General features: G+C 46.4%; 3 protein-coding genes and 1 long non-coding RNA gene across 4 annotated transcripts; 2 read left to right on the forward strand and 2 right to left on the reverse strand.

The window, feature by feature from the left end:
- The first annotated feature begins 603 nt into the window (after positions 1-603).
- LOC147967701 (uncharacterized) lies at positions 604-2,428 on the forward strand. The gene has a single exon (XM_087525352.1). It carries the CDS (start codon positions 649-651, stop codon positions 2,236-2,238), a length of 1,590 nt encoding a protein of 529 aa, XP_087381478.1. The 5' UTR covers positions 604-648; the 3' UTR covers positions 2,239-2,428.
- A 147-nt stretch (positions 2,429-2,575) lies between these two features.
- On the reverse strand, positions 2,576-11,053 carry LOC147967702 (uncharacterized). The gene is made up of 9 exons (XM_087523220.1): positions 11,024-11,053; positions 9,796-9,860; positions 4,064-4,183; positions 3,655-3,736; positions 3,306-3,498; positions 3,116-3,211; positions 2,925-3,042; positions 2,735-2,857; positions 2,576-2,648 (listed from the first exon to the last, which is right to left on the reverse strand). The coding sequence occupies exons 1-9, from the start codon at positions 11,051-11,053 to the stop codon at positions 2,576-2,578; spliced, it is 900 nt and encodes a 299-aa protein (XP_087379346.1).
- Positions 11,054-15,453: 4,400 nt separating this feature from the next.
- LOC147967703 (uncharacterized) lies at positions 15,454-18,647 on the forward strand. Its single transcript, XR_015603848.1, has 4 exons — positions 15,454-15,656; positions 15,771-16,024; positions 17,434-17,490; positions 17,948-18,647. It is a non-coding gene; the product is annotated as an uncharacterized LOC147967703 (long non-coding RNA).
- Positions 18,648-20,010: 1,363 nt separating this feature from the next.
- On the reverse strand, positions 20,011-25,766 carry LOC125530321 (5-methyltetrahydropteroyltriglutamate--homocysteine methyltransferase 1). Its single transcript, XM_048694717.2, has 14 exons — positions 25,609-25,766; positions 23,963-24,316; positions 23,786-23,873; positions 22,948-23,075; positions 22,679-22,870; positions 22,368-22,567; positions 22,119-22,282; positions 21,929-22,009; positions 21,676-21,842; positions 21,495-21,600; positions 21,106-21,356; positions 20,945-21,017; positions 20,722-20,850; positions 20,011-20,635 (listed from the first exon to the last, which is right to left on the reverse strand). Exons 2-14 carry the CDS (start codon positions 24,310-24,312, stop codon positions 20,267-20,269), a joined length of 2,298 nt encoding a protein of 765 aa, XP_048550674.1. The 5' UTR covers positions 24,313-24,316; positions 25,609-25,766; the 3' UTR covers positions 20,011-20,266.
- Positions 25,767-26,588: the final 822 nt, after the last annotated feature.

Raw genomic sequence — 26,588 nt, forward strand, 5'->3', positions numbered from 1 at the left:
ACAAAATTTTTAAACTACTAAGCAATGTGTCCCACAGTGTCCACACCAATCCTTGAGTGTTAGGCTAAGAAAGTGGTAAGTTTGATGGAAAACCAAAACAAAATTTAGAGAAACATCTAAAAACGGAGCCCTCCCGCTGGCAAGGGCTGGCATCCACCACGCTCCAATGGCGCTAAGGCCGCTAGAGATGAGGCAATTACTCCCTCCGTCTCGCAATATACTATATATGTTATTACATCCAAAATATACGGCATAATACATGGCATTCTTAAGAGAAGACTAATAGGCTAAGGAAATGTGACTTTGATGGAACAGCACTAAGCAATGTGTCAAAAAAAAGTGTCCACAGTGCACACCAATCCTTGAGTGTTAGGCTAAGGAAATGTGACTTTGATGGAACACCAAAGACCTGCCCCGGGAGACGAAACCAAAAGCAGATGAAAGCACACATAGGCATGCAAGAAAGGAACCATGTCCTTGCTTTCTTGCCCCCAAGGCAAAAGGAAAAATACCACTCTACGCAATCGCCGTCAAGCAACCTCGATGCCACGTACACTACACCCATCGATTCCGACCCTTGGAATACATATATCTGCATATAGAAACACGTAACACATCGCCATCACATACACGGCCGCATACCAAGCCATGGACGTCCCCGGCGGCCGGGCGTACGGGGAGGAGCAGGAGGAGGAGCTGGACCCGGCGGTGGAGTGGAGGCAGGCCGGCGACGACCAGGACGTGGTGGAGCTCCGGCTGCCGGGGTTCCGCAAGGAGCACGTGCGCGTGCAGGTGGACAACTACGGCGTGCTCCGCGTCACCGGCGGCCGCCCCGCCCGGGGCGGCCGCTGGGTCCGCTTCACCAAGGACCTCCGCCTCCCCGACAACTGCGACGCCGACGGCGTCCGCGCCAGGTTCGAGGACGAGAAGCTGCTCATCAGCCTCCCCATCGTCCCCGGCGGTGAGGCGGACCTGGTACCCACGCCCACGCCGTCGCCCCCGGAGACACTGCCGAGGCCGGCGTTGCAGCCGCCGCCGTCTTCGGCGCCTCCTCCTCCACGCTTGCCTCCGCCTCCCGGGAAGCCCAGCTTCTTCGAGCCGAAGATCCGGCCGCCGGTGCCGCCGCCACGGGCGCCATCATCGCGTTCACGTCCACTTCCTCCGTTTCCGGCTGAGCCCCCCACGGTTTCCGAGCCAAAGCCGCCGCCGGCGAAGCCCGCTGCTTTCGAGCCAAAGCTCCGACCGCCACCGCCACCGCCTCCATCACCGCCGCCAATATCACGCCCACTTCCTCCGTTCTCGTCTAGGCCCCCCAGCTTTTTCGAGCCAAAGGAACCGCCGCCGGCGAAATCCACTGCTTTCGAGCCAAAGCTCCGACCACCGCTGCCCCCACCACCGCCTCCAGTGTCACGTCCACTTCCTCCGTTCTCGTCTAGGCCCCCCAGCTTTTTCGAGCCAAAGGAACCGCCGCCGCCTCCACCACAGGAGCCGGCACCGGCACCATTGCCGTCGCGTCCACCGCCACCTCCGCCACCACGTGAACGTGCACGATTACCGTCGTTTCCACCACCACCACCACCACCACCACCCCCTCCTCCTCCTCCGGCGAGGCCCACTTTCTTCGACCCAAAGCTCTGGCTGCCGTGGCGGCATTCAGATCACGCTCGAGACACCCCTCCCGAGCCCGCATTAACAAAGCCTCCCGCCACCGCCGAACGGAAGCCCTGGATACCTCCGGCGATCGTTCCTGGCCCAAGGACGGCCGAGCCGGAGCACGGGCCACCGCCATTGCCACCTCCAAAACAGAGTACAGCCACTCTGCCTCAGCCTAAGTCACCCCCGCTGTCAGATATACCAATCGGCGTCTCATCTCCATCGCCGCCTCCACCACCACCACCACCACGGCCGCCTAGTCATCGTCTCCCGGAAGCAAAGGCGAAGACGAAGAAGAAGCATCGCAAGGTGCAAGACGAAGACGGCAAGGTAAGGTTGCCACTGCTGGAGAAGATGAAGAAGCAAGAGGAGAAGAGGATGGAGGACAAGAAAGCGAGGGAGGCGGCGAACGGTGGAAGACAGCCGACTGAGCACGAGGATTGGGACGTGTCACCAAAGCTGCTGCCGGCGAGCGAGGATCCAGGGACGCCGCCGACGACGGAGCTGGTGACGAACATGGCGGCCGCGGTGGTGGTGCTGGTGGGGATCGCGCTGTCAGTTTGGCGCACCATGAGCAGCAGCTAGCAGCTCCTGCCACCATAAGGCTAATGAGTGCACACTGTTAATTATCTGCTGAAGTTAAACTTACTAACTAATTGTACATGTACTGTACAATGTAAATAACCGTGCACTGTTAATTATCTGCCCAAGTTAAGCTACTAACTAATTGTACATATATGTACAACGTAAATAACACATGCAATCGTTTATATCAGACTTTGTTTGATCTGCAAGAGACATAAAGTTTAACACTCAGCATTGCTATTTACTACATGCTTGGACTAGTTGTGAACTAACATGGACCGGCCTATAATGTTGTAAATAAACTCGAAAATTAGTCGTTCACTTATTCCTGCTAATTTCATTGGTTGTTGTCTTCAGATGAGCAGGTTCCACCTCCAGCCAATGCCGATGCCAATGCCACTTCCAGTTGCCTAAAATTTCGGCAAGTGATCAACATAAATACATTTGTTAGAATTAACCGCAACATGGAAACAATGAAATAAAAATGCAATGGTACCTCTTGGTGATGAGCCTTGAGCTTCCACTCGGCATGGCTGTCAAGGATTTGGACTTGGGATGGGTTCCTATTGCAGTTGCAGCTGCAGCTCCAGAAGGTCCGCCTCCAACCATAGTTGATAGTCTGTCCAATAAGAAATTCGTGGGATAAAATAAATGCAATATTGCAAGAAATGTAATAACAATAATACCTTTTGATAATGGGCTCTAGGGTTTCATTCCCTAGGGTAGGCAAGGGGGCAGGCAAAGGCACAACTCGATCCAATGCACTTGCTGGTGTGGCTCGCAGATCCTCCTTGCTTGGACCTACTACATGACAATGCCATGAGACAGCCAACATGAAACTATAATGATGCAATAATGTAGGGAAAAGCTATCTAACCTTCTTTGCTCGCAAAAGTAAATCCACCTTTGCGTGGATGCAAGACGCCCGTATGAGAGGAGCACCTCTTACATGTAGTGTCAACATCATAATCATCTAAATACAGATCGAAGACATATCAGAATCGTTCGTAGTTACTAAAGACTAGTGAATAACTTTGCTTGATGGCATACAAACGAGAAGGGCGTACCAAGTGCAATACAGGCTGTCACATCGTAAGTCTTTTGTCGAGTACGGCTGAGCTCAAGGAAAAAACATTGTTGCACCCCTTCCGAAGGAAATTCTCTCTTAGAGCCCACCAGATTCCCATGGTACCAGAAGCCACTCTCCGACATTATAGGAGATAAGGTCATATTGCTAGGAATCAAATCATACTCAGCGTCCTGGTAAAATGAAATTATTGATTAGTAAGAATCTACGAGACAGGAAGTTAAACATGGAACCTGATCGCAGTTTATTTCAGCTATACGTTCTAGTTGATAGGCAATGTTCATTTCGTCGTAAATGAAAGAATTTCAATGATGGAAACAATTCATCACCATGTTTTGAGCTCTCCGGTATTCCATGGCAATTCTCCAGAAGGCCCTTTCTCTCTCGAGCAAAATCTCCGGATCAACATGCCTAAAATGAAAAAAGAAAAGGAATAAAATTACACTTGGCCATAATATTAAGATAAGGATCTACAAAAAAGGTCATCCAAGTAATGGATTGTTGAGCACTAACTAAATTGCATGTACCCAGAGATTATTCGCACGGTCTAGAGCTAGAATGCATGATGCGGGAGGACAACGATCCACCAAGACGGATGGTGCCCCAAAATAGGACAATTGTTTACTTTAATAAAGTACGCAGTTGAAATATTAAAGTGTACACGAGATACTTTCCTCCGTCTTAAAACAAGTGTCGGTGGTTTAGTACGTACAACTTAAGAATAATAGCAGTGCCTACCCGTCTCCCCAGTCGATCTTGTCGCAGTTGCTGTGGCGGTTGAAGAGAAGGCGGGCATCGATGCGCCACTCGCGGCGCCATACTTCGCAGGGCTGCCCCAGCTCCCGCATCAGCTTCATTCTTGATATGACAAGGGTGTTACAAGCATGCACACGCAGACGCAGGTACGAAGAAGAAGAAGAAGAAGAAGAAGAAGAAGAAACCTAATTGGTTAAAATTCAGAACCCCTGCAGCTAGCCGGATTGGTGGTTGGTCGACCCGTTGCTCTGCAGTCGCGTGGGAACTGGGCAGCGGCCGGCGGGTTGTGGAGTTGGACGGAGCGTCGTGGGCCAGGCGAGGCGGGGTTATATCAAGGCAAGGGTCTCCGCCTCTGTTGAATTAGAGCCGGGGTCGGGGTCGGGGGTGGGGGTCGGGCCCCAAGTCTGTTGGAACGAAACCACGACTCCTTGTCCGGCTTCAACTCAAACACAGGTCTCGCCGTGTCTCGCGTCTGTGCGTGTTACGCGGGCGTGTTCGAGCTAACCAATCGCAGTGCGCGCGCGACGACGAAGCGTTTTTTCTTTTATCAGTCCTGAGGTCTACATCCCGGCGTCGTTACGTTGGGCTCTTATATATGGTGTCTATGCATTGGAATCTTGCCTGCTGGCCCCGCAGCAGCAGCAGCAACAACAACAATAATAATAATCATCATCATCTTGGCTGCTGATCAGATTGGAAGTTCCTGGAGATCGTGCAAGTTTTCCGTCCCAACGTTGTCTTCTGCAGTGATCGGTGTTTTGTCCCGACGTTGGTTTCGCCGGCGATCGGTTTTTCTGTCCTGCGGTGCTTGCCACCCTCTCAGCAAGGTTTGCAGAGTCTTGATCTCCGTCCACTCTACTCCTTGCGAATTAGGGTCTGGACGTACGTCGATTTGGCTGGTGTTTCTTGGATGTTCGGAAGATTATTGTTGAAGTAATCATAGCCGGGAACAATGAAGCTTGTATTAAGTTGGAAAAATTGTCGGGGCATCTTAGGAGCCCTGAGAGTCCGTTCGCTTCTAAATATTCAAAGGCGCCATGAACCAAATGGGTTTTTCCTCTCCGAATCGCATTTGGATGAAGAAGGGGCAGAAGGTTTGATGAAGAAACGGTATATGGATCATATGATCATCGTTGCTCTGAGTCTTGAGGGAAGAAAGGGTGGTTTGCTATTAGTCTGGAAGAAGGAGGTGCCCGGACTACCACCTTAGATTTCATCGGTGTTTCTGTTGTTGCTCGTCCTGGTTGAAAAATTGCTTAATAAAATTATAACACTGAAACTGGTTGAAACTTGGTTTAAAAAATCATGTATTTGAAAAATCATGTATTTGAAAATAAGTTAAGAATCCCGCAAAAAAAAGTTAAGAAAGGAAACATAAAAAAGAAAAAGAAAAAATAAAAACCAAAGGGAAAATAGAAAACCGACTAAAAGAAATTCAAAGAAAAAGGTCGCAGAACCTTTTTTTTTAAGAAGTAGGACACAGAACCGGGTGCTCCTAATCCACGCTTCAAGCGCCCGTTCGCACACCGGCGCACAGGTAGCCGGTTAGTTGGGCCAGCCCAACATTCCTCCTGGCTTGACGCTTAGTTCGCAGCACAGTTTGATAGCACAACGAACTATAGCAGCCTGTAGCATCACTCGGCTGTAGCGCTTTTTCTGTGGACAGCTCGCCTGTAGCATTGATCCCTTTTTTCAACCAACTGTCGCGTTAGCATTTCTAAAAAAACTGGCTCATTCACTTTGTTTCAAAAACTTGGATCTGAAAAAGGTTCCCGATTACGGAATAAAAGTTCAAAATTTTGAATAAAGTTCATGGAATTCAGAACAAGTTCATAGATTTTTCAGGAAAAGGTCCATCGAATTTGGAATAAATTCCATCAATTTTGAAAAAAGTTCATCGATTTTGAAAAATATGTCATCATCTTTAAAAACCTGTTCATCGAATTTGAAAAGTTCATAAATTGTGAAAAAACAAATCATCAATTTTGGGAAAAACATCGAATTTCAAAAAAAGTTCATCGATTTTCAAAAAAAGTTCATCGATATTGAAAAAAATCATCAATTTAAAAAGTCATTGATTTAAAAAAAATTACAAGTTGATTTTTTTCATCAAATAAGGAAGATGGAAAAACAGAAAACGAAAAACGGGAAATGAAAAGAAGGAAAGTTATGTAACTTATCAGATCGGGCTAAGAGGCATTGTGGTTAGTCAAGCGTAACTTGATGCGGGACGTCCCTGGTTTGATTCACTCCACATGCGTGCTTTTTTGCGTTATAAGAAACAGATAACAAAAGAGGAGTTGGGCCGGCCCATTGCAGGAGGGCTATGTGCACCCGTTTGCAAATTGCATACAAACGGGCGCATGAAGCGCCAAATAGAAAACACCCACAGAACCTTCCTCGGACTACCTAAACCGGAGTACCCAAAAACGTGCTAAATGGACTGACCCGCTTCAATGCTCCCAAAATCCTATTCTGTAAACCCGTGCACATCCCCACTCAACTTTATGTCCGGAGTACCATTTAGCTTTTCTTATTTACTGTAAAAAAAATAAAGACGAAAGGGGAGTTGTGTCGGTCCAGCGCGAGAGGGCTGTGTGTACCTGTTTTCAAAATGCATACAAGTGGGCGCATGAAGCGCCAAACTGGAAACACCCACAGAACCTTCCTCAGGCTTCCTAAACGGGAATATCCAAATCCATGCTAAATGGGCTGGCCCACTTCAATGCTCCTAAAATCCTATTTTCTGTAAACCGGTGCACACCTCCACTCCATTTTGGGCTCAAACCATTTAGCTTTTTTCTTTACTTCTCGACAGGAATTCGGCCATTCCGAAACACATGCATCGCACGTGAATGGCCTGGCCAATATAACAGTCACTTTTCTTTTTTCATAAATGTTTTCCCAGTTGGTTTTGGGAAGCTTCTACAATTTTCCGCGTTCTTTATTTCCTATTTTGATTTTCCTTTTTTCACAAGGAACAAATTGTGAACTGTTTCTAAATCCATGATCTTTTTTCAAATCCAGTGAATATTTTTTGAATGTATTACTTTTTTCAAATGCATGAACTTTTTTCAAATCCAAGATTTTTTTTCAAATGCATGAACTTTTTTCAAATCTGTGAACTTTTTCAAATCCATGATTTTGACAAATGCACGAGCTTTTATGAATTCTATGAACTTTTAAAAAACTTCAAATATTTTTTGAATGCTCCCTCAGAAAACTATTTTTTGAATGCATGAACTTTTTTCAAATCCGTGAACTTTTTCAAGTTCATGAACTTTTCAAATCCACAAAATATTGAACTTTTTCAAATTTGTGATAATATTTTAAAGGCGGCCGCTACGCGTCGGCCGGTGGTTGTTTTGGAAACATCCGCCGCCTGTACCACCGTCCGATACGCGTCCTGACAACCGTCCCATCCAACTATCGCGCGCGTGACTATTCCTGCAGCAACCGCTCTGTTTCAGAAACAAAAAACCATGTCCGCCATCCAGACACACCTGCGCGCAGCGCGGTGCCAGCCCCCGCCACCGTGAAAACGCTGCTGCCGGGGCGCTACAGGGACTGAGGCCATCGACGGAAAATCCTGCAGCACAATGGCGCACCAAATCGCGCGGCGCACGCTGGGATTCGACGCAAATCGAGCAAGTCGCGGTCCCTGCTTCAAGGACAGCCGTGGCCGTCGTTCTCAGCTCCGACCGCCGTCGGGGGGCTTCCTTCGACAAGATCAAATCAGGGCAGCTGGGTAAGTTTCCGAATCTCAATCCCTGAGCTGTGTGTCACTGTAACTGCTGTAGATCCTATTTATCAGAAGCGGGCTGTTTGGATTCATGCGTGTGGTAGCTAAAAAAAAGTTTTAGAATTATGTGGGTGAAGCCAAGGCACAACCCTAACCCCCTGCCCCCTTCTTGTATCTCTGCAACATGTATCTGAAACATCTCATTTTTGTTGTTTATCAACAGAAGAAACACATAGCTAGTTGTTGTCTCTGGTTTCAATTTTGTTTATGAATGGCATGGATTGCATGAATTTTTGAAACAACAAAATACAACTGTTGATGCCATGTATCTATTGATGCATTGTAGATGAAATTCTAAAATTCTGGCAATTCTGAAACAACAAATATAACTCTTAATGCCTTGTAGATGAAAAAAGTGATTGTTGCACAACATCTGCTATATTTTACAAAATTAAAAACTTGTGCCTCATTTCAGGAAGCTGCGACTGAAGGGGAAGGGAGCTATGTCCAAGGGAACTTCTCTATCCATGATAATGAAGATTCAGATGGTTTGGTGCATGCTGATGATGCAATGCAAGATGATTCAGATGATGAAGATGTTTCGTCGCAGCCACTACCACCCTATGTTGGCATGGTCTTTGACACAATTCAGGATGCAAAGAAATTCTACAATGACTATGCCTTCAAGTTGGGTTTCGGGACACACATATCTTCAACAAAGTACAGTCAGAAGAAGGGACGGAAGCGAGAGGATGTCGTAATGATCAAGAGGGTCGTTGGGTGTGTGCATGCTAGAACAGGTGATAAACCGGAAACAAGTAGCACATCGGAGATCATTGCAACAGAAGCAAGCAACACCAGCAAGCGGCTTGTGTAGACATGTAGACCACTCAAAGCTGCGACAGAGGCAGTGGCAGCACCACATAAATGTCAATTTTGCTCAGAGGTTGGACATGCTGTACCAAAATGTGTGTACTTGAGAGCGGTGATGACAAATGCTCCAAGAAGTGCCCAAGCAATGCAACTCAACCTATAGGAAAAAATGCTCCATAAAATGTTTTCGATTTTCTTTTGAGCCTCACATTGTGCTTGAGGAAAAAACATTCATAGTTTCTATTTTGCAACATTGATGATGCATTTAAGATATATTTCCATTTTGCAAAAACTATGTTACGGGAAAACAGAGGAAATAAAAAGATCTCATATTCTTATGTGTGACTGAAATTGATACCTATGTGTGCCTGAAAACAGAGGAAAACATAGCACTATCCTGCAAGAAAACAGGCAAGAAAGGCTCACATTTTGTATCTTGAAATAGTTTTGAATTTGTTGTTTTCTTCATTTTGTCCTTCTTACAATATTTTTGTTTTCATGTTACGACAAAACATGTTTCCAGTACTTGAAACATCTTGTGTATTGAACAGTTTTTTGAGGTCTGATCCAGAACATGAATGATGTTTTCAGCATATGTTGACATATTCCCAGTATTGCTAAGCACATTTTGTCCTCCCTCCAGTAATTTACATACATACATGATGATGCAAGATGGTTTCAGTTAAAAAAATGAACTGTTTCAGCAATATAATCCCAGTAAATATACATGGCACATGAAGTGTGATTTCACTGTTTCAGCACAAAAAAACCAATGAAAACAAAAATATACCAAGCTGCAAAAAATGCATGTCATTTTCATTACCAACTCTCCATCAATCTCTAGTTCACATTCACATGGGTCAGCATGAATCATCATGGATGATGCTCCAGCATTTCAAAACAAACTAAAAAGGAAAAAAAGGACATGCCCAGCATGATAGATGCTCCAATCTTGAGTTCCACAAAAAACATCTAGGTAGCTCCAGCATGATACTTGTTGTTTTCAGTTACATAAATGGATGTTTCGGACACATGGACTCACCAAAATAAAAAATAAAAACTAAGCTAGCGAGCTTCTGTTCCGATTGTCATCTTCTACGAGCTTCTCAGCAGTTTATGGAACTCTTCGGCTGAGTTGAGAGTGTTCTGAGGGTGCTTGAAAAGCTTCGGTGATACGAATGTCCGAAAATTGAGCAACGACCTCGTGTCCTGAGCATAGAAAAGGCAGAAATACTCCCTCCGGTCCTTTTTAGTTCACATATAAGATTTGACTGAAGTCAAGCCTCGTAAAGTTTGGTCAACTTTGTAGAAAAAAATGCCAACATTCACAATCTGAAATCAATACCACTAGATGTGTCACGACTTAAAGTTTCATATTATATAACTTTAGCATAGCAGATGTTGATATTATTTCATAAAAATACGGTCAAACTTTGTGAAGTTTGACTTCAGAGAATTCTAATATGCAGAGTAAAAAGGACCGGAGGGAGTACAAAAAAACATGGAAACGATTAATATTCCGCGCAGCTGCTTTGTCGACCAACGAGTTTGGAAGATAGGCATGCTGCAAAATAAGAGCAAAAATGAAAATATGGAAACTATCAGCAATGCATATCTACTTATCAGAGAATGAAAAGTATTGAAGCAAAAGTTGAAGATTGCATATATAACTGCAGATAAAATGCAGGTTTGAAAGAACATTAGTTAATCCAACTAACTTCAGATAGACACGAGCTAAAAAATCATGGAAAAGTATTGGAACAGTAGCTAAATTTCAGAGAAAAGATATATGTAGTTTAAGAAGCAAAAACTGAGTTCCCTGTGCTATAAGCTAGCAGTACAAACATTCCTGTAGTTTCAGAAATATAAGCTACAGACATAACCTACAAACTAGTTTCAGAAAGGTAAGTTTCTCTGAAATTTAGCTACTGTTTCTCTGAAATTACATATATGTTTCCTTCCCTCTCTGAAACTACATATATGTTTCTCTGAGACTACAAACTGAATAACTGCATGAGATACAGAAGCTTTGAACTAAAAAGAAAAATCCTACATCACTAGTTTCCTGTAGCACATCAAGTCTGTACCACTAATTCCGTACAACACATCAAAATCTTACATCACTAACTTCCAAGTAAAAAAATGCTACAGAAGTTTTGAGCTATAAACATTCAGAAAAGATAATATCAGCTACAGCACAGCAAGGGAATAGCATGAGCTCCAGCAGCGTATTCTAAAAGTCAAATAAACAATTCTGCAACACTGGATGTGCAACATCCAAATCCCTACTGCACATCTACCATCTACACCACCTATATCATCTACACCATCCACCTCGGCGCCGACGACGAGAGCATCTCCTTATATCAGAGCACCGCTACGATGAGCTGCAAAAATTCAGAAACTAACACAAAAATGAGATCCTGCAACTGTAAGTTCTCTCTGCATCACAACATAAACTATGAGCTCCAGAAAAAATAAAACAAAGAGGATCCTACAGAAACTGCGTGCTCCGGAAATTCAGAAACACACAAATGGGATCCAGTGCACAAATTTTCAGCAGAAGGGGATCCAGTGCACAAATTTGTATCACAACATAAACTATGAGCTTCAGAAAAATGAAACAAGGGGATCCTACAGAAACTGCACGCCCCAAAAATTCAGAAACACACCTACGAGTTTTCAGAACTATGCGCTCCATTGCACAAATTTTCAGCAGCATAAAAACTGAAAAAAAAAATGATCCTGAAACTCGTTGTCGCGCTGTCGAACTTCCTACAACGCCGCCGAACTACCTACAACCGCTCTGCTCCTTGTCGCGCCATCGTCTCTATCATGGTGACATGCCATTAATTATTTTTTTGAGGAAAATGAACTATGAAGGTAGCTAAAACTGACTAAACGGGACTTATGAATGCCACTTATTTGCCATTTACATCCCCACGGGTCCACCTCCTCCCAGCGAATCGTTCGCCAACTAAGAGGTCCTATTTCAGTTACATTTTGTTTCTTTTAACAGTTCCCTAGTAAAAAAAATCAAACCATCTGCATCCAAATTGCCAAGATCTAGAGTTGATTTTAAGAAAAACCTCCAAACTAGGTGAGAGCACGTCCGCTAATTTGCAGCAGCAAATAACTGAACTACCATTTCAGCAACCTAACACAGATATCCAATGCAACAAATGAACAAGTTCGCTCGTTTATGGTTCCAGCTCAGCCAGTAAAACCGGACGAACAAGATGCTCCAAATCAACATTCCAGTTCATCAGGACGGCAACAGAATGCCTTCCAGTAGAACAGCAGCCGCAACAGAATCACATCAACAGTTGGGGAACACAATCCATCCGCACAAGGAAACCTACAATTCTGACGCTGTTTCGTTCCTTCGGCCAAATGCATGCTCAAGAAATCGAACAAGGAACAAAAATCTATCAGTGCAGGAAAATACACGCTAATTTTCGGCCGCCGCCCGTCTTCCGGAGCATCTTGTTCGTGGGAGGGGGGCGGTTGCCCGATCCATACATGTTGGCCACCGCCGAACCCGTCATCGTCGTCGCCACCGCGGAGGATATGCGCCACCGCCCCTGCCGCCCAACGCCCTGCGCCGCCCGCCGCCGCCCTCCCGAATCCAGCCGCGTATCCCTAGCCCTCTCAGAGACAAGAGTCAATAGAGCTGGTCAGTTGCAAGAATAACTGTACTGAAACAATGGCTCTGTTTCAGAAACGCACGCGCGTCACGCGGCGGGGAGGCTGTCGTCCGTCCGATCAACAGGCGATCCGACGGACGCGGAGCCGGCGGATGCGGCGCGAGTGATCGGTCGGGTGAAGGAGAGCTTTTCCCTATTTTAAATTCTATATTTAAAAAAAATGCATTCTAGTAAAAAAAGTGAACGGTGGCCCAGTCTAGCGCGACCAGTAAACCAGGGAACCGGGAGAGGAGAACTGGCGCGTCGTGAGCAAGCGTTCGCCTCGTTGTTGGGTGGGCCCATGGAGCTGGGGTACGTGAGCGCTGGCTCCTTTACCTGCCGCTTAAGGCGCTGGCGAGGAGGTCTCGACGATATGTGTGACAATTAGTGAAATACTTCTTCCGTCTGAAAATATTTGTCATTAAAATAGATAAAAGAAATATCTAAAACTAAAATACGTCTAGATATATCCCATTTTGTTTATTTTGATGACAAGTATTTTCGGACGGAGGAAGTACTATATAGCAAGCACATACAAAATGGGCTCATTCAAGTGTTCAAAAAAATGGGCTGATTAAAAGCAACTCCAAGGGGCTGACTTATTTCGTCCGCCTGCGTTTGTTTGGGTCGGCGCGGACAAAAGTGGCGGTCCAACGCGCCGACCCAAACCCAAATCACGTCCGCGTCGCGTCCGCGCCGACGCATTTGCGGCCCAAATTTGCGCCCCAAATGCGTCGACGCGGACGCCGAACGGACGCTTCGCGCGCCTTTTCGCTGTCCGCTGCGTTTTACATGGCGGCCGTCCAACTACCCGTTGCCCACGCGATCAGCTTAATTTATGACGACAGGCCCACACGTCAGCGACGGCGCTCGTTCTTTTTAAGCCGACCGTGTGGCGGGGCCGTCTTCATCCAAACTCGCCGTCCCCATCTGCCCACCCTTGCTCCCTCGTCGCCGGCAAACCCTAGCCACCGCAACCACAGCGACGATGGGCCTCTTCTCCGGCGCCAGCGGCAGCAAGGCCAAGGCAAGTCCCCCGCCACCCCTTTCCCCTCCGAGTTTCTCCCACCCCCGCCGGCGCCTCGCCGGCAGAGGCAGCGCGTCAACGTGCTAGTGCACCGGGCGGAGTGGCACTGGCAGAACCGCCAGCCGCTGCCATATCCCGACGTGACGCTGCCGCACGACTGGCATCTGGATCTAGATAGGATCCCAGTGCCGGCGGCGCCGCGGTTAGCTCGTGCTCACGCGGAGGAGGTGCGGCGCCGGCGGGCGCTGCTGACGGCGGAGCAGCGCCGCGACTCCGCCTACGCAACCGACTTGCCCAACTGGGCGAGGTGGTTCGCCTTCGAGCACGAGGAGGCGAGGCGCCGGGGCGTGCGCGAGGTCGACCGGAGGCCAACGCCACTGGTCGTCCGCGAGGAGGACCAGGCGGCCCTTGCGGCCGTCTACCGTGAGAGCGAAGAGGACGAACGACACAGAGCGGAGGCGGAAGAGGAGGCCCACTACGAGGCGGCAATGGCGCAGGCCCTTGCCCTCTCCGCGGCGGGCGACAGCGTGGTGCCGCCGGTGGCCCCGCCGTCCCCATCAAGCCGGAGCCGCGGCCGCAGCCCGAGCCCATTGCGTGCTTCTCCTGTAATGGAGTGGTGCGCGAGTGGGTGTCTGCACCACCGGTCTGGCTGGGGGCGACGCCGGCGCAGCAGCAGGCCTACCTCGAGATGTGGCGCCAGCGCCGACTAGCAGAGGAGCGCCAGCAAGGCGAGTACGAGGAGATGTTCGAGCACGACCTCGAGAAGGAGGCGCGCGAGGCCGAAGAGGAGGCGCGCCAGGCGGCGGTTGCACAGGCGGCCGCACAGCCCCCCGCTCCGGCACTGCCTGCGCCGGCACAGCCCAACATGGCAGCGCTCTGGAACACGGCGTTCGCCTGGGCCGGACCGGCGCCGACGCTCATCGACCTCACGGACCCCGAGGACGACGACGACGACGCCTAGGGCAGCGCACCGCTTCGTAGTTTAGGCTGTTTTTATTTTTTTAAATGTAAATGTGGACGCATGGACTTTCGCCGGCCTTCGTGGCCGGCTTTAATGTTTAATTAATGTAGTTTCTCTTTTTTTAAATATGCATGCGTTCATTTTTTCTGGCGCCGTTTAAATGGGTCGCAGGCTAGCGTTGGGCGCACGTGCCGACGTAAATGCGGAAGCGGGCATCCGTGTCCGTCTAGCCGACTCAAACGAACAAAAAACGGACGAAATCGACATCCGTTTGGGTCGGCTCGTTGGAGTTGCTTTAAAAGATGATAATGCAAGAGTTTGGGGTGACAGATGGGTTCTGGTAATTTTGACAATAAACCAATTTGTCGCTGGCCGGATGCCACCGCCGTTAATTAAAGTTTGTGACCTCTTGTATCGCGACGGAGCAACACGGGACATGAGGAGCAAAGGGTTTGGTCGAAGGAGAAAAACATGGTGTTTTTTATTCTGTGTTGAGTCTGATCTCCTGCTGTCTGCACCTGCACCGCACACATGGTGGTTCTGCTTCCTCTTCAGCACACAGTTCCTGATACTTTGGGCAAAGGATTCACGACGAGAAATGCTCCAAACTTCAGCCCAAAGTTCAGGTATTGGCAGTTCCCTCATGCCTGGCTGTAACTTTGTAAAGATTTCTACAGTGATAGAGCCTGACCTGTCCTAAGATATGGATTCCTGTATGACACTCAAGAGCCCCAGTTCAGACCACACCTCCTTCTGTCAAGTCCTGGCAGGGGCAGCTCCAAACTCTTTGCCGCCAATCCTAGTATAATCCTACTGTTGCAATATAGTGCTGGAAAATCGGACAGGGCGATTTGGTGCCCGAGCCCAGCTGCTCCCGATATCTGTGGCGTCCATTGCTGACTCGGGATCCGAATAAAGCTGTCTGACGCGTCTGACAGGCGCTAGAGAAAAAAGGACGTACGGGGATATACTGTATGGAACAGTGATGCATCCGTGGGGCCGAACCGTATGTGTGGGACGGTGGGCGCACGCGGCCGTCCTGGTCCGTGGACCAGAACGTCGCAATTCCTACCCGAGCCACGGATCAGATAACGAGTACGGGACGTTACGGAAAAGCTGAGCCGTTTGTTATCGTGGACACCTCTGTTCCCTTTTCCCCAAGAACACATCTATCCCCTTTCCTCTACAAGCGAGCAGCTGGTGGCGGCGGCGCTAGTCTCGGCCACCTGCGGCCAAGGAAAAATGGAGGATGCTGGTCTCGAGTTTCTGCTCGTTGCCGTGGACAGGTTAGTACCTAAAGATCTGAGTATTTCGCGGTATTTGTTTTACAATCTACCATAACTGAATGAGGTTGCTAACAATGGGGCCTGGCCGTCGGCCACTACCTTCCTTCCTTCAAGTTCCCGCTGAGGGAGGAGTTCGGGGACAACATTAAACACCCAGATCCGGTTCCTCTGGTCTTGTTGCCCACAAGAGAAGCCAACCGTAGCAATCCTGAAGACTCAGATGCCTTGTTTAGTTGAGGTCAATGGGTCAGCGACGGAGGACCTGAAAAGGCACGAGGTGGAGGCCGCCGTCTTCCAAATTCATCTCCAACTAGGTCGGCACAGTCAAGTAACAGAGTCAACCCAGAGGCCCCAGGTTGGACAAAAAGGTGTGAACCTAAAGCCCATGCCGCTGATTAACTATATATGTTGATCCTTTTGACTATCCAAAATCAGTTTAGGTAGCAAAAATCGTTTAGAAACTGAGAATCTGATCTAGATAGATTAGTCGTTGGCAGCCGATCCTTATTGGCAGAATGGCAGAAAGTACACTGCTATTAGTGTTGAGATTCTAGTATACTGAATGTGTGCATTTGCAAAAATTCAGATTGCCATACCAACTGCAGCTTTCGGCTTACTCTGCACGTCAGGAGTGCTTCAATGATATTGCCTTTCACCTGGTACACAGCCGCCAAAAGAAAATTAAGCTAGCCATAATGAGTGTAGTGAATTGATACGAGAATAGTGTCTCTATTAATACTGATATACACTAGAATACAAAAAACTGTGGACAAAAAATTCAAAGTCTTCTGTTTTAAAGCACAAACCTTGAAGCTAGAATAGGTTTTGGATTGCCGCACTCCTTCAAAGAAGAAAGGAGGTAGGACTGAGACATGTATAAAGCCGCATCGAGGCCAGGACATAGAGAAAGGTAACTTTTGGGATAAGAGGCTTGTTCTAAACACCAAAGAAAACATAGTTTTAGAGCAAAGCACGGGTAGGGTTTCTAAAAGCACGAAATAATACTCACGGAAGTCCATATTTGCATGGTGTTTTTGCTATGGAAGGACCTGCAAATTCAATGTGGAATCTGAAGTGGCCTCCTTAAAAATAACATCTGGTTTAGCCTGGATAGGATGTAAAAAAAAAAGAGAAAAAAACTATTGCTTTCCGTATGTTTCAACTACGGTTGTACAGGTAGTGAAATTATGATGTTTATTTTCCTTTTGCTGATTTGGGAATTTTGATAACAAGGATCTTTGGGCTGGTGTTGCGGTTCATTCAGTTTCAAGGGAAAAGATATATGTGTGGTTTCTTTTCTTTTCTACAATAGAATTTGAACTTGTTGTGCAAAAATAGAAAAAAAAAACTTCCTGGATTCTATGAAAGGTTGTTGATGTCCGTACATGAAATGAGAAGAAGTATGGACACTTGATGAGCAAGACAATATTAGGATTCTATGGTGTAATTTGTAATACGGCAATTACAAATTCGTGTGGAATTGCAGAGACGGGTTGGTGCAGATGTGGCAAATTGATGTTGGTTTTTCCTCTTAGGTTCTTGCAAGTATTACATTTTCTGTAGGCATTAATTGTGGACATGTTTCTCATAAACTTTCTTACTTCAAATCCAGTACTTTAATAATTATCGTCAAAGTGTTGTTCCATGTTGTGTTCCTGGACTTCGTGTGGTACGAGCCGATGATTCTTTTGGGTTTAGTTTGGCTGTACCTGCAGAAATTTGGGCATGTTTAGTACTTTAGTTATGTTCTCAGACTACTTATTTCTGTGATCTTCAGCGATGATGGAAACTGGAGTGCAGCTTAATTTGTCTATATATTCTTGCAGTGGAGAAGGTATGTCAAACATATATTTGATCATTCCAACGTTTGGCACTTAAAGCATGTGCTTTTATATGCAGATCTTGCTGGTGTTCTATCATGCATTTATGTGTTTTAGTTTTCTTTTCCGCAAACATATTTTAGTCCATCTGAGATCATGTGGTAGTTCCCAAATCTCCAAGATTAAGAAACCAAAAGATGAATATGATACAAAGGTGCTCACAGTAGAACCCCCTTAATTTGTCGGATAAGTATTATCTATTAGAAACAAGATAATTCTCCACCTCATAACTTCATGAACTCAGAAGCTGGGAAACTGGTCATAAAGCGAGGCTTTCATATTTTAATTCGTTCATTTTTTCATGGGTTATAAGTTAATGGTTCATTGAGTGCATGCATGAGCTGCTAAGTTGCATCAGCTATGAGTTTACAATATGCAAATGACACTAACAACGATATGACGCAAATTTAGGTGATGACCAAACAAGAGGCCGTTGATGAGATCACTACTTTTGGAGGTGGCAATCAGCAAAGTTTATCCGGGCATCGTGCATAGGTGGTGCAAAAATGGCATGTGCTGAAGAAAACGAAGGAGACATTGGGCCCTCTGTACACGAAGAAGAGTGAGTTCCAGGCTGAGTTCCATGAGGTTGTGAACCACATGCTAACTGAAGATGAGTTTGAGACGGCGTTGGCTACGCTGTTAGATAAGTACGATCTGAGAAAGCACCCCTACATGACCCAAATATACGACATCAGAAAGGTGGGCAAAACCATATTTCAAGGGTTTTTTCTGTGCCAAGATGACGAGCATACAACGCAGTGAGAGCGTTTCCCCATTTTTGGCTTGTGACAGGGACAGACTAAGCATTTGCGGAAGAAGATTGCTTACGAGATAGTGACAATGAAAGGGAACAAAGGAGCTATCCCAGAGTTTCTGTATGATGTGATCGTTGACTGAAGTGGAAGATAGTAGTAGGTGTATCTTTTGGCTGTGCGTGTGCTAGGCAGTTGGATTAACCCGACTAAGTAGTTGGGTCATTTTGCGGCACAATCCGTACCATCTTGTATTTTGGGAAAACTATAGTCATGTCATATTTTCCCAGGTGGGAACCTAATTAGACTAAGTGAAAACTGGTTATGTTGTGAGACGAAATGACCATGTGTCTACATTTGCTGGGGTTGCATCTATTTCTGGTGACTTGCTTTACCTACATGACATGGGCAACCGTGTTTATATAGCAAAACAAACCTTTTGGAGAGCCCCAAAAATTTCAAGTAGGATGAGTGGTGTCGGCAAATTTTGTGTGCCTAGCAAGCAGTTTAGGTCTTCCATCAGGAGAACAAAAAAATGGCGGTCATGTCTGAACTGACAAAGGTTTATGTAATTCCAAAGGTATTGCTCTGTTTATTCAACTGACCAAGTTTGCAAATGTGATGGTTAGGAGGACGTTAGTTGATAACGGAATTTCAAGATGTACTACAAATACGGCAGGTTGGATGGCCTGGGAGAAGTGGTGTTCTACCATGAAGAATGTCCATGAATAATGCGTGTATTACTCAGATGCGAGTGTTGACCGAAGGATGAAGCTACATACATATTAGATTTGTAACCTACAAGTACTATGGTACTAACAGAAATCAGCTAGCACGGCTTAGGCCAGCTCAGAAAAAACATGTAGGGGTGAAGAAGACGCGTCGGACATGGCGGTCAGAGTCTCACTGGATTTGGAGGACTAGCGCAATGGTCGCTGCTAGTAGGTATGAAATGGGGATTTTTCTTTTGAGTGCGTCTGGATGTGGAGGGCGAGATGGTGGGTGGGTGCATTTAAAGCCAGTCTGTCTACTCGCCGTTTGGAGACCGGTGGAGTTGATGGCTTAGCCTGGGTCAGATAACACGCCGATCCATCGGTTTGCTGCCTGTTCCGCCTCGCTACCATAACGCGACGTTGCATTAATTACACTACAACGGTTGACTGAGAAAGTAAGAATATGACAGTGAAATACAATTGATGGCACGGATCCTCATATGAGCTGATGGTGTAGATTTCGGGATCATCTGAGCCCGAGCTCAGAAACTGATTTTCGTGGAAAATCTTCATTCTCGAAGATACAACAAGTCTCTACTGCCCCTTCGTCCAATCTTTCACGGGCTGAATTTGATAATCATTTCTTTACATAATCGCGGGCTGAATTTGATAATCATTTCTTTACATAATCGCATTATTATTGACAGATAAATCACAAGCCGACGTACTAGAAGATTTTTATCTCATTGCAATGCATGGGCATTGCTTATGGCCTCGTCGGAGCAGCAGCGGTAGAGTGTCATGACCAACGTGCACTAATAATTATTTGAAGTTAAGCTACTAACTACACCCGCTATCCCATAATATAAATAATATAAGACGTTATTACATCCAATATGTTAGTATATGGGATGTAATAATGTCCTATTTTATGGGGCAAAGTAACAGCAGCGCAATTGGCAAGGCAACACACAAACAACGAACCATGTGAGACTAAGGCAGAACATCTGGAGAAATTTTGTAATTTCAAACATAACGTAACAAACTCAAGACTTAGATGAACAATTCGCCACTCAGTTTACAATACACACCGACAAACCGCCTCAAAAACCACCAAATCAAGGGATGAGCACATGGCGCCGAGAAACAAACTAGCCTAGCCAACAAGTGGATACGAGACCCAGATTATTCAAAGTAAACACGGCTATGGTGGTGACATCCTCCTTGCAATTAAAAGGGGGGCTCTGCTATACGAGCACGGCTTACTGCGCCTTGGCGAGCTCGGCACGGATCTGCTTGGCGGCCTCAACCATGTTGGTGAGGGCAGGCTTGACCTCGGCGTACTTGCGGGTCTTGAGACCGCAGTCAGGGTTCACCCACAGGATGTTGGTGTCCAGGACCGCGAGCATCTTGTTGACACGGTCGGCAATCTCCTCCTTGGACGGGATCCTGGGGGAGTGGATGTCATACACACCCGGGCCAATGCCAGCACCGTACACCACACCCTCGCGGAAGACGGACAGAAGCTTCTCGTCGGACCGCGAGTTCTCAATGGTGATCACATCAGCGTCCATGTTGATGATGGACTGGATGATGTCGTTGAAGTTGGAGTAGCACATGTGGGTGTGGATCTATAAAGAGAGAATGTGTCAGTTGCAATGCAATGATCCAGAAGAATGGTAGGTTCCTGCAAGGCTCCACTGAAGCAGATTTTTACCTGGGTGGTGTCCTGCACACCGCAGTTGGTGATCCTGAAGGAGTGCACGGCCCAGTCCAAGTAGAAAGCATGCTCAGACTTGCGGAGTGGCAGACCCTCTCTCAAAGCAGCCTCGTCAATTTGGATGACCTGCAAAGGGAACCATTTAGAAAAAATCCCAGGTACACTCATTATGTGCATGGATCCCGTTGCTCAAATGTGAAACAAATACAGCAGTGCCAACCTGAATACCACCAGCCTCAAGGTCCTCGACCTCCTTCTTGATTGCAAGAGCAATCTGGTAGCAAGTCTCAAACCTGATAAGATATGAAGCAGCAGATTTAGCCTCTAAAGACAGGTGCTATCCTCAACATCTTGCAAACATTATTTGAGGAAGCTACTAACCTCGGTTGGTCATTTCTAACAAAAGACCAGTTAAGGATTGTGACAGGGCCTGTCAACATTCCCTTCATTGGGCGAGCAGTCATGCTCTGTGCCATCTTGGACCAGAACACAGTCATGGGGTTGGGGCGGCTCACATCACCGTAGATAATCGGTGGCTTGACACACCTTGATCCATAAGATTGCACCCAGCCATTGGCAGTGAATGTGAAACCAGAGAGCTGCTCACCGAAGTACTCAACCATATCGTTCCTCTGTGAAATGCATATCCAACTCGGTCAAACACAGAATCAGACATCTCAAGATATAAAAAATAAGTCATTACATTTTGTGCTTGAGAAAATAAAAAGGTATTTTCTCAAACAGAACATCGATGACACAAGGATACTGACCTCTGGCTCTCCGTGCACAAGCACATCAATGTCAAGCTCTTCTTGGATCTTAACAACCTTGCTAATTTCCTCCTTGATGGCATTGGTGTACTCCTCCTCAGAGATCCTGAAACACAATTAATTTATGAGCAATAGACAAAATATAACTGGTTAATGAAGCAGCATTATGAATATTACTCACTTCTTTGCCTTGTACTCACGGCGGACTCTCCTGAGCTCCACGGTCTGTGGGAATGATCCAATGGTGGTCGTGGGAAGGACCGGAAGGTTGAGCTTCTTCTGCTGCGCATCCAACCTAGCGCTAACGGTGGTAGCACGGCGGTGATCAGAGCCCTTGAGGGCAGTAGCCTGTAAGGAATATATGATTATGGATTGTGTACATGTTATGTCAGCATGGAATTGGAATGTGCAGTTTTGAAGCCCAGGTTACTTACAGCCTTCTGGACCTCCTCATTTGTGACACGTGGTGACGACCTTCTTGAGGCCAGAGCAGCAGCATTTGCTGCAAAGTAAGCCTGCAGATGATAACATATAGAAATGAACGAGTCATTGTCTGAAATATATAAAAGAAAACCAGGCTCTAGTCAAGAGGATGCAAATTAAGGCCATAAACGTTCATCATACCTCATCCTTTTGACCAGCCAATGCCTTGGCAAGGGCGTTCACCTCAACGACCTTTTGGGCGGCAAATGCGAGCCATGACTTAATCTCATCATCAAGCTTGGTCTCATTTACAAGGTCCACAGCAGTGTGCATGAGTGAGCAGGAAGTCGATACGACAAGCTTGTCTGCACAAATGTCATAGTCAGAAACTGGAAATAGTAGCTGCAAGCCTATAATAAGGAAAACTTCTACATAGCACAACATGCTTACCCTTCCCAACAACAGCCTCAAGAGACTGAAGAGTGGCGAGAGATGCAGCAAGGTCATCAGCCCAAATGTTGCGTCCATCTACGACACCAGCAAAGAGGTACTTTCCAGCAGGGAAACCACTCTTGACAAGCTCAAGAGTCTTGGTTCCACGTTCAAGGTCAAAACCATAAGCAGTCACACTGCTCAATGATGTAAGAGTCCTGAAGTAGCGGTCAAAACCACAGTCAAGGTTAAATGTGATATTCCAACAAAAGGGCATATAAAAGGAACAATCGATTAAAATGGTAAACTGGCACAGAAAAGAAGCATACTTGTACGAGTCTGCGGGAACGTCAGCGAAGTAGGTCTCAACAAGAACGTTCAATCCAGAAAGTGCGGACTCAAGTTCTGCGTAAGCTGCAGAGAATGCAGACAATTGGTGGGATTCAAGGTCCTTAACAAGGGTGGGCTCATCAAACTGAATCCATGAAGCGCCAGCTGCCTTCAACTCAGCAATAACCTCCCTAAAAACCATGATAAGTCAAATTATCAACTGATGATTTAGGTGCAATAGTAGTCATTTACTCGTTTCTATGCTTACTTGTAGACGGGAAGGATGCTGCTAAGAAGGGAAAGGGGAGAGAATGATTTCTCTACACCCTTGGCGGCCTTTGAGAGCAACAAGTATGAGACTGGTCCGACAAGTACTGGGACGGTATCAACGCCAAGCTGCATGAGTAGCGAGTGCACATAATATAAGACATACAATACAAGCACGCAAATAACCTTTAAAAGAAACACTAAGATTCATTTCCGAGTGAACGTCACAAAATTCAGAAATTGCTGCTTAACTCTGTAATCATACCGGCATCACTATTCCCACATTGGAGGGATTATAATGAACAGATAATTAGTAGCTGAAAGCTTGTCAAATCAGGTACATTGACAACCTGGTGCTAAACCATGTAATCCTACCAGCATCGCTATTACCACGTTGCAGGGTTTGTAGTGAAAATATAATTAGTAACTGCAATCTCATTTTTGCTATTCAACACTTTCTACATTCAAAGTTTTCAGCACAGGACCTATGGTAATGAGATGTTACAACTATATAAAGTAATTATTAGAGTTACTTGGTTGGCCATTAACCAATTTGATCAGACAAGAGTGAGAATGTTCTGAAATATCAATGTAAAACTGCACCTTAATGTAACTTGCAACTCTTTTACTAGTTCAAAACAGTTAAGCAAATGTAGGAATAAAAATAGTTTATTACTACTATCACTTGAGATTTGATTAAAACAGGGGCATTCTAGAGTGATCAGGGTGTCATCACAATGCTTGCGTGTTCAAAAATAACAATTAGGCAGGCTAACGTCACAAGGGTAAAATTTCACAAGATATAGAAAGTCAGCTAATATATGATTCTACTATCATACCGCCTTAGCCTCCTTGTACTCATTGATAGCCTTGTGAGAAGAGTAGGAGAACTTGGTGCTAGGAGCCAATTCAGGGACGATAAAGTGGCTGCAATAGTAAAAGATGTCGTTAGTAAAAGTACTAGATACAGAATAAACTATGTGAGAACAACCTTAGGTAGAATCCGGTGGACTTACTAGTTGGTGTCAAACCACTTGGTCATCTCCATAGCAGGGACGGTGGCGTTACCCCTAGCCATCGAGAAGTAGGTGCTCAAATTGATCTCCCCACCGGTCCATGAGTAACGGTCTGGGACGGCACCGAGCATGGCGGTGGTGTCAAGAACCTGATCATAGTAGGAGAAGGTGTTGCTGGGGATGTACTTGATCCCAGCATCAGCCATCTGCTTCCAGATGCTGGCCCTGAGGTCGGTGGCAACCTTCTCCAAATCCTCGGCGCTGCTCTTGCCATCCCAGAAAGACTCCAGGGCAAACTTGAGCTCCCTCTTGGGGCCCATGCGCGGGTATCCGACAATGTGGGACGCCATCTTTCTGCATAAATAATAGAATTAGAATCAGCTTGATCCAGCTAAGAGAGTTAGGATCTTGCAACTGAGACTATGGATCTCTATAATTTAAACGTAACCTGAAGAAAACTAACTTACAAAATAAAAAAATTCAGTAACAATTTTCTGCAAGCAACTATCTAGAAACATAGTGAACAAACGATAAAACGCATTCATTAAAATTTCTTGGTTCTTGCAGGAAATCTATTAGCATGGACTCATACACCTGATTTACTAGTGTCTAAAAGAACAAAAGTAGAAAACTGAACTAAATCAATACAGGTAGGTAGGTTAGGTTAGGTGTACCAACAGCAACCACTACCATGTAGACCTCAGGGTTGGTACATAAATCCTAACAACAATTGGTGGGAGGCAGTGGCAGTGTCCCTCTCACACCAGCAAAGGGTGGGACAGGTGGATCTTGGACAAATACACAAGTAACGATCAACAAAATTTAGCATGGAGTGCATTCCAAGCTTATAACAGACACTGCATGCATGGACACTAATAGCAGAATTTTCAGATCTTTTGAGCTACACGCCAGTACCCATGCACTAACAATAAACAAATAAATCTCCAGCGAACTGAATAATAAAGCCGAGGAGAAAACCCTCTGGGCTCAGGGTCAGATCCAGAACCACTGGGCTGGGCACCTAATAAACAGAGCATGGGCCTAAATATAGTGTGGCTAGGTCTCAATCGACCGAGACTTAACTAAGTTAAGGTCAAGTGACAGAAAAAAAAAACTAGTGACATGATATGTAAAAAAAAATGCACGGATCACCGTGTAAGATCCCATGAATATAGCATCGACTGAGACTTAGCAATCCAAAGAATATAATACTGAATCAAAATTTAACGGCGAGAAGCGCCAGATCCCCCAAATCCGAAACCACCAAATGGCCTGGCCATTTCCGTGATCGGAGATCGGATCTGAGCGCCCGATCGGCTCAGATCGGACCTCAGCAACGGCACCAGAAAAAACTATTCGCGGAAACGGAGCAGCCCATTCCCGCCCCTGTTCCTGCAAACAGAGCAGCCGAGCTCTCCGTCCGCGCCGCCTACGCGCGACGCGCACAGGACACGGGTCCAGGACGAGACCCGCCGGCGGTGGCCCGGCGATCGATCCTACGACAGATTACCAACATAGATCGTCATTCAAAGCGCGCGGGACAGCCGATCCGGTGGTGCACGGATCCACGGGAGCCCGGCGTGCGCCCGTGCGTGGGGATTCACGGGCGCACGGAGGAAGGAGGGGGAGGGGGAGGGCTCGCTTACCCTGGGTGCGCGGAGGCGGAGGGGGACGGCGGCGAGCAACGGGGAGGAGGAGGAGGAGGGGAGGCAGAGAACGGCGAGGGTGAGGGGTTTAGGGGTGTGCTTATTTATAAACCGCTGGCGATTGGTTGGTGCGTGGGGTATGCGGTTGGTGAGATCTGAATGCTCGCCTCTGTGGATCTGGTGGATGCACGATTTTTCAAAACCACAAAAAAAATGCTTTTATCTTTTCCCCCTTGTTTTATTTATTTATTTATTTATTGTTGGAAAACTAGGTAACGGCCGTTCGCTACCTGGCTTTGCGGAGCGAACACGTTGATCGGCGGGGGGTTGAGGCAAGGGGAGGAAGGGAAAGAAGGGGATGGGAGGGGAGCTGCGACCGCCGCCTTCCGAGGACTCGGCGATGTTTCATGGTTTATGGCGATGCTCCACCCCCGGACGTAAACCAATTGTCTTTGTTGGGGTGTCGGTGTCCTACCTCGAAACCTTTGGTTGATGCCTGGTGGCGGATGACCTGCTAGATCTAGTGGCACAGATGGTCGAGGAGGTGAAGGATAAGCTAGAAGAAAGAATGGGGAGACAGTAGTGAAACCGATGAGGACATCAATGATCGTTTGGGCAGGGACGTGGAGAAAGAAGACAAGGTCGGTGAAGAACAAATGACACTCATATTGAAAAATTTTGATGTGCCACGGTCGAGATCTAACCCTCCCCTCCCCCCTCCACCTTCTATTATGCTTTTTACCCGATGCACGACGAATATCATTTCCCGCTAGGTTCGGTAGCAAAGCAGAGTAAATTGGTCGGCAAAAAGAGTTGATGTTCAAGATATGCGTAAGTGCCACACTTGACCCGCGTATATCATAATCTAAGCTATACATATGTCATTGTTTTGGAGAAAAGTCATACATATATGTCGCATTCTATGTCGTATTATCGTCCTCCTATACCATATGCAAGGTCCACAATTACGGTCAATTGGT

The sequence above is a fragment of the Triticum urartu genome, chromosome 5A (genome assembly GCF_056163025.1).
Source record: "Triticum urartu cultivar PI428250 chromosome 5A, HENAU_Tu73, whole genome shotgun sequence".
Taxonomy (NCBI): Eukaryota; Viridiplantae; Streptophyta; class Magnoliopsida; order Poales; family Poaceae; genus Triticum; species Triticum urartu.

Coding starts and splice junctions, on each gene's coding strand:
- LOC147967702 (XM_087523220.1), bottom strand. CDS start 11,053: ATGCTCTCGTCGTCGGCGCCGAGGTGGATG. Junction 9,861..11,023: donor CGTCGGCGCCGAGGTGGATG/GTGTAGATGATA, acceptor GTATCACCGAAG/CTTTTCAAGCACCCTCAGAA. Junction 3,737..4,063: donor AAGATCGACTGGGGAGACGG/GTAGGCACTGCT, acceptor TTTTCATTTTAG/GCATGTTGATCCGGAGATTT.
- LOC125530321 (XM_048694717.2), bottom strand. CDS start 24,312: ATGGCGTCCCACATTGTCGGATACCCGCGCATGGGCCCCAAGAGGGAG. Junction 21,843..21,928: donor ATGAGGAGGTCCAGAAGGCT/GTAAGTAACCTG, acceptor TATTCCTTACAG/GCTACTGCCCTCAAGGGCTC. Junction 21,018..21,105: donor GTTAGAAATGACCAACCGAG/GTTAGTAGCTTC, acceptor ATATCTTATCAG/GTTTGAGACTTGCTACCAGA.
- LOC147967701 (XM_087525352.1), top strand. CDS start 649: ATGGACGTCCCCGGCGGCCGGGCGTACGGGGAGGAGCAGGAGGAGGAG.